Source organism: Cyprinus carpio, chromosome B2 (assembly GCF_018340385.1).
Source record: "Cyprinus carpio isolate SPL01 chromosome B2, ASM1834038v1, whole genome shotgun sequence".
Taxonomy (NCBI): Eukaryota; Metazoa; Chordata; class Actinopteri; order Cypriniformes; family Cyprinidae; genus Cyprinus; species Cyprinus carpio.
In genome coordinates, this window is record NC_056598.1 from 21,854,729 (window position 1) to 21,862,323 (window position 7,595).

The following is a 7,595-nucleotide window of genomic DNA, read 5'->3' on the forward strand; positions in this document are numbered from 1 at the left end:
TTATGTAAGTAATTACATAAAACACCCCTGTTTATCAATTTGCACTGGCTACCAATAGCTGCTCGCATAAAATTCAAGGCATTGATGTTTGCCTACAAAACCACCACTGGCTCTCCACCCCTTTACCTAAATTCATTACTTCAGACTTATGTGCCCTCTAGAAGCTTGCATTCTGCAAGTAAACGTCGCTTGATTGTGCCATCCAAAAGAAGCACAAAGTCACTTTTACAGACTTTTAAATTAAATGTTTCCTTCTGGTGGAATGACCTGCCCAACTCAATCCGAGCAGCTGAGTCCTTAGCCATCTTCAAGAATCGGCTTAAAACACATCTCTTCCATCTTTATTTTACCTTCTAACTTTAGCACTCACTATTCTAATTCTATTCTTAAAAAAAAAAAAATCTAACTAGCTTTCTAATCTTTTTGTATTCTATCTGTTTTCTTTCTTTTCATTTATTATACAATTAACAAAAGCAAAAAAAAAGACCTCTAACACTAGCTTCCCTTACGAAAAAGAAGTTTATTCAAGTGTGCTATTAGTATACTTCTTTTAAACTAAAAATAGGAAAGTATGCTTTTAGTTTACTTTTTATGTACTTCAAAGAAATGGGCTTTATGTACTTCTCAGAAATATACTTAAAATGACATTTAAGTATACTTGACTTATACTTACAAAAAGTCTAAATATACTTGAACTATACTTAAGTATACTTAATAAAATAAACTTTAAGTATACTACTTTTTGGTAAGGGTTGCTCTATTCTTCTATTCTATCTGTTTTCTTTTTTATTTATTATATTATTTAAAAGCCCTTGCTACGTGTACTGCGTTTAAGCTAACTGAGACTTGTTATACTGTAGCACTTGTATATTATTGCTCTTTTGTTGATTTTGATTGCTTCCATTGTCCTCATTTGTAAGTCGCTTTGGATAAAAGCGTCTGCTAAATGACTAAATGTAAATGACAGTAAGTCATTGTGTTAATAAAGGAGACTTTTATTCAATTAATTCGTTCAAAATGCTTCATTCATTCAAAAATAAAATCAAGCTGCTGTCTATAATAACTGGTCATTGAATAATAATGGGGTTTTCAAAGACTTCATTCATTCATTCAGAATGAATTTAATCATTGATTCATTCAGGAATGATACATGCGCCTATGTGAGTCAGTCACACAGTGGTTCTGTGACTTTGGTTTAGTTAAAAATAACAATTTTGTGTGCCATCAGTTGGCTGACCAAAACTCAATATTAATTAAATAAACTCAGTTTATTGTCTTAAACTACCTATGTTCACATAAATTAATAGTGGTCTGTGCTTGTCTACAATATTCTCCCCATGCTGCAGTGCATCGCGCATCTTTGCCACATACACTCACTGTCACTTTATTAGGTACACCGTGCTAGTACTGGGTTGGACCCCCTTTTGCCTTCAGAACTGCCTTAAATCTTTATGGCATAGATTCAACAAGGTGTTGGAAACATTCCTCACAGGGTTTGGTCCATGTTCACATGATAGCATGATGCAGTTACTGCAGATTTGTCAGCTGCACATCCATGATGCGAATCTCCGGGTCCACCACATCCTAAAGCTGCTCTATTGGATTGCGATCTGGTGACTGTGGAGGCCATTTGAGTAAAGTGAACTCACTGTCATTTTCAAGAAACGAGTCTAAGATGATTTGAGCTTTTTGACATGCTGCATTATGCTGCTGGAAGTAGCCATCAGAAGATGGGTACACTGTAGTCATAAAGGGATTGACATTTTCAGCAACAATAGTCAGGTAGGCCGTGGCAATTAAACAATGCTCAATTGGTACTAAGGGGCCCAAGAAAATATCCCCCACAATATTACACCACCACTAGCAGCCTGAACCGTTGAGACAAGGCAGGATAGATCTGTGCTTTCATGTTCTTTACACCAAATTCTGACCCTACCATCTGAATGTCACAGCAGAAATCAAGACTCATCAGACCAGGCAATGTTTTTCCAATCTTCTATCGTCCAATTTTGGTGAGCCTGTGCCTGTCGCTCACTGTATATTTTCTCTTTTTCGGACCATTCTCTGTAAATATTATAGATGGTTGTGCATGAAATTCCCAGAAGATCAGCAGTTTTTTAAATACTCAGACCAGCCCATCTGGCACCAACAACCATTCCACGTTCAAAGTCACTTAAATCCCCTTTCTTCCCTATTCTGATGCTCGGTTTGAACTTCAGCAAGTCGTCTTCACCACATCTAGATGCCTAAATGCATTGAGTTGCTGCCGTGTGATTGGCTGATTAGCAATTTGTGTTACCAAGCAATTGAACAGGTCTACCTAATAAAGTGGCCAGTGAGTGTACATTTTAATAGGTGGTTAACTGTAATAAATCAGGCAGTGTGACAAAGATAGGCTAGTAGGTAGTTGTGAGTGCAGGTGCAGGTAAATTAATATTTATGAGATAAACTAATATTTCATGGGTAGGTTGCACGATTTATGCCTACACAAAAGAAAGCTCTGTCTAGGCTCTGCCTCGGTATTGTCCGTGTCAAGCCTGGCTTGTCTGTTTGAGGAAGAGAAAGAGATCAAATATAGTAGAAATTAACGTTAAGAATCCATAAAAGCAGATGACACTTATGATTTTTAAGGACTATTATTATGCTGTAATGTTTGGTTGACCAATCAGCTGAAAGGGGCATTTCATTCCCGCCCACATGTAGAGATCAAGTTGGTTAATCGTTTTCTATCCCTGAATGTAAAAACGAAAAATGAAGCCGAATTTTGTTTGAACAAATTAAAAAACGAAAAAATGTGCCTTTTTTATTTTTCAGATTTCAATATTAAATTAAAAAACAATTGGATGGAAGATACCCTGATTTTGTTCTTCATTCATTCTTTCATTCATTCATTTTTTTTTTTTTTTTTTTGGATTGGCAATAAAAACGTCTCTATACAAGTAATTTCTTTATTTCTTCATTTCTTTAACTTTTTTTATTATTAATGTTCATATTTGGAGACAACAGTGAATACTTCAAATACATTTTAAATTTATGCTGATCAGTAAGCTACATATCACGGCATATATCAGTTTTAGAATTATATCCCAAACATATTTTGTTATTTTTTAAAAATAAATTAAATACTATTGAAATTACAAAATCCTTATTGTCTCTGAACAAAGCACTGATTTCAATCCAAGTGAGAAACTCTTGCACCATTTTCAAAATACACTGCACAGAAATCATCCACTGTGCCATTGGATCAAAGAATATGACCAAATAGAAAAAAAAAATCTGAAGAGTTATTTTAGCTGCAAAAAAAAGTTATTGTTTGATTGTGGTTTGTGATATTAATTGTTTGTTAATCTGAAGCTTTTCTGAGTCAGCGATGCAAGTCCAAACAATACAAGGGTCATGTTTGCTTTTACTGTTCCGTCTTGCCCCAAACTGTGCAAAATTTACATGCACCATAAAACCATTAGGCATAGGTAGCTATGAAGATGTTGGCAGTTCAAAAGACGCTGTTATTGCTTTGTGTTGGGGTCTCACTGGCACAAGATTTCATTACATCAGAACAGTTTAAGAACATTGAGGAAAGGCTGAAAGCCACTGAGGATATACTGAGAGAACTGAAGAGAGAGAATGAAGGTAAGTATCTCTCAGTAATAGTTGTATGAGTTCTCATCTACATCTTATGTGTTTTCTGTTTGATCTATTTTCACCTTTACAAGACATGTTGATCTTTTGAATCATTTCCATCCCAGAACACTATAATAAAATTATGCAATGTTCATTCTGAATAGCTCTAAGGACTATCACAAAAGCCTCAAGTGATAAACTTGAATCTATCCAGGCAGAAAATAAAGGTAAATTAAAATGATTGTTCTATGGTGTTATATTTAAAACCAACTGCAAAGATGACAAACACCAAAACAAGTCCACTTACCTTTTCACAGCCAAAAAGGTTGCCTTTTCAGCTGGACTTTTGGAATCTGGATCACAACAAGTTGGACCCTTTGTCACTCAGAAAACTTTGGTGTACCAAAAAATCTTTACTAACATTGGAAATGCTTATGACCCCAACACTGGTAACCTGTACCATTTATATTTCTTTATGTTGTCAATTGTCCATTGTGACTATAGATATTCAAGTAATAAAAGAAAAACAAATTCTTCACAGTTACTAAATCCATATGTTTATGTATCTCACAGGTATTTTTACAGCACCAGTGAATGGAGTCTATTTCTTCAGATTTTATGCTCATGCTCAAGCTCCTAATCAAATGGCAGTCAGTCTCCATAAAAATGATCAGCTCCAATGCTCTGTATATTGTCATCAGCCTTCTACCAATGCTAATGGCAGCAATGGTGTTGTTCTCTCACTGCAGAAGGGTGATAAAATGTACACACAGCTGTGGGAGAACAGCTGGGTTTATGACGATGTAAAAAGCTACACTAGCTTCAGCGGTTTTCTGCTTTTCTCTTTGTAAGTGTCCACAGAATCCGGAATTGGATGAAAAAAGATGTGGGTGACACTTTATAATAACTGAATCCTTAACAAACATTATGTAATGCTTAACGGATCATTAGTCCATATATATTCACATATCTAGAAATGTGAAATAATGTCTTTGTTAATGTTTAATTAAAATTGAATGTAAATTAAAATGCTTACAAATGTCATTAAACTTCTAATTAATATGATCATGCATATCTTGAAAATCTACAAATGATTTTAACAGATGTTATAAAATGATTAAAAGCTTGTGTTAATGCACAACACTTTTGCTGCTGTTGAGGTGTGATACGGGTATAAGGTGAGGGACACGTTTGGTGTATGGGGAGGTTTAAGGGTTGGGTAAGAGGTCAACAAGTGTTCAGGGGTCAGTTTGATTACTATAAGGCAACACAATTCAATCAGTTTACATTGTTAAAGTAGCTAAAAGTCCAGTGCCAATAAAGATACTAAAAAAATTGTAAATGTTTATAAACATTTACAAATGACAAATAGTTTCTACTTTAGATTGGGTACTGCAAAAACACGAACATATGATTAATAAATGATTTGTAAAGATGTGAAAATAGGGTGAATTCCGATCATTTTGGGACACTTTTTGCCATCAAAATGACTGCTCATGAAGGTACGAATGATTAGTAAATGTTTATAAACATTTACAATTGATGAATAGTTTCCACTTTAGATTGGGTACTGCAAAAACATTAACAAATTATTAATAAATTATTCAAGATGTGCAAATAGTAGAAGTCACCAAAACAAACAAAGACCAAATATATGACCTTTACAGACTGTGATTATGAGTTAATGAATATATTAACATGAATAGTGTGTGAAGTGCCTATAAGCTGTATTTTCACAACATTTGTAAATGTAAAAATTTTGCATTATCTAATATGTGAACTGAAGTTTAATAACATTTGTAAGCATTCAAAAGTACATTAACAAATAAGCTTGTAAATATTGTATAATTTCTGTAAAAATCATTTGTAGATTTTTAAAATGCTTTGAAAGTTTAATGACATTTGTAAACATTAACTAATGGTCCGATAAGCATTATATAAAGTTTGTTAACGATTTTTTAATGAAGTTTAAATCATTGTAAACCAGTTGTCAAAATCATTTGAAGATTTTTTTTTTTTTTTAATCCATGATCATATGAATTGAAAGTTTAATGGCATTTGTAAGCATTTCAATTTACATTAAATAATGATCTGTTAATCATCAAGTTCATTAGTTAACATTAATAAGCACATTATCTCATATTTCTAGATATGTGAATATATATTAAGTAATGATTAGTAAAACATTATATAATGTTTGTTAATGATTTATTAATGAAAGTTATTATAGTGTTACCAAGATGTTTATGCCACTAGTGTTGTAATGCTAATATCTGTGTGATATTTTCCTCAAAGGAAGAGAACATTGTATGATCCTCAAATAATGTAACAAAAAATGAACGTTTGAGAATTTACACACCATTAGATAATTTGGTCAGCATCAAAATAATCCACAAGTAATCCACATGACTCCTGTCAATTAATTAATGTTTTTTGTTTAAAAACTTTGCTGAACTGTACCTGAATTTGTATGACAGTAAACTTTGATGCAAATCCAGTCTGTTTTCATATGATTTAATTTATTCCTTCTTCATGCAAACATTAGAGCAGTAACAATTCATAATCTGTTTCACAGGTCACACACCACATGCCACTCTGAATTACAGTCAATATCATTCCACACACCACTTTTGTAAATAATTATACAGTCCTCTGCTCCATTATAATCATTGGGTTTTTCCTTCCAGTTGGTGAAAGTTAATAGTTGGTCACTCATATCCACAAAATGCCCTTCTTTCCTTCTGTCTGTTGCACCAACATATACGTTAGTAGGCTCAAGGGCAGCTTGCATTGAAGTTAGCAGTTGAAGTTTATTCTCATCTTCACTTCTTGGCAGGACAATTTTAGCCTCAATGTCAGAGCAGAACTTCGGTGCCTTTTCAAAATTTCCTACCAGCCCATCAGACACGTAATATTTCTGGCCCACTTTCCTGAACAGGCGAAATCCTAGGACTAAACTTTTTTTTTTTTTTTTTTTTAAAGCATTATCTTAAATATTTTAATAAATTAAATATTCTTACAAGTATAAACAAGACATGCATAGTGCAGTCATTGTTTATGTAGGAGAATTTGACCTTTCTCAACTACAGTGAGTCTGTCTGTTAGGTTTCTGACATCTGATTGAAGCTATATTACTAATGCTCTTGTTAAAGCATAGCAGAGTGAAAATCACAAGCATCAGAAGAAAATACCAAGAAGTATATTTTTTCTTGAACCTAATGCAACTACTGTATAAACGTTTGACTTTTTTTTATTCTAGACACCTTGCTTAAATAAATATATATTTTTCAAATATAAAAGTTTAAAATTAATCTTGTTTCTCTCTTTAATAATTATATATAACAACAAATTTTAATAAATAATAATTCACTGTGCTTTAACCTGGTGGACCTGGATCCCCTTGGTGTCCTTGAGGGCCAGCAACACCAGGTGGTCCTATTTTCCCTGGGGGTCCCTGTGCCTCAACTCCTGAGTGATGATTAAATCTCATTTCTCTGATCTGCAGTCACCTTACCTTTCAGTATTATGTTCTACAGCTACATCAAACTTTATGACTGGATCTCCTTTTTCTCCTTTTGGTCCAGGAAACCCGTCTCTTCCATTTCTGCCAGGGCTGCCGTTGTGTCCAGGTGTGCCCGGCACCCCAGCATAAGCTGGAACTACTTTGAGTTTGAGTTTACATAAACTCCATTAGGAGCAACACAGGTTTGATGCTTTAACAGCGCCATCTGCTGTTCACTTGTGGACACAATCAGGATTTCTGTTGCCGCAGTGTTGCATTCAGGCAGTAGGTACGCACCCTTAAGTCCAAAGGAAGTTTTTTTTTTTTTTTTTTTTTTTTTTTTTTTTTTTTTACCGTTTATAGCATTATTTTCACGTCGTAAAAATGTTTATTTCACTCTGAGTTTGACGATATTTAATAACGACGAGGTTTGATGTTAATATTGATTTCAAACAAGTAAAAAAAAAAAAAA

General features: G+C 33.7%; 1 protein-coding gene across 1 annotated transcript; it reads left to right on the forward strand.

Annotated features, from left to right (window-relative positions):
* Positions 1–3,422: 3,422 nt before the first annotated feature.
* Positions 3,423–4,764, forward strand: cbln13 (cerebellin 13). The gene is made up of 4 exons (XM_019093875.2): positions 3,423–3,630; positions 3,786–3,848; positions 3,939–4,070; positions 4,195–4,764. Exons 1-4 carry the CDS (start codon positions 3,477–3,479, stop codon positions 4,470–4,472), a joined length of 627 nt encoding a protein of 208 aa, XP_018949420.1. The 5' UTR covers positions 3,423–3,476; the 3' UTR covers positions 4,473–4,764.
* Positions 4,765–7,595: the final 2,831 nt, after the last annotated feature.

Coding starts and splice junctions, on each gene's coding strand:
- cbln13 (XM_019093875.2), top strand. CDS start 3,477: ATGAAGATGTTGGCAGTTCAAAAGACGCTGTTATTGCTTTGTGTTGGG. Junction 3,849..3,938: donor TATCCAGGCAGAAAATAAAG/GTAAATTAAAAT, acceptor ACCTTTTCACAG/CCAAAAAGGTTGCCTTTTCA. Junction 4,071..4,194: donor TGCTTATGACCCCAACACTG/GTAACCTGTACC, acceptor TGTATCTCACAG/GTATTTTTACAGCACCAGTG.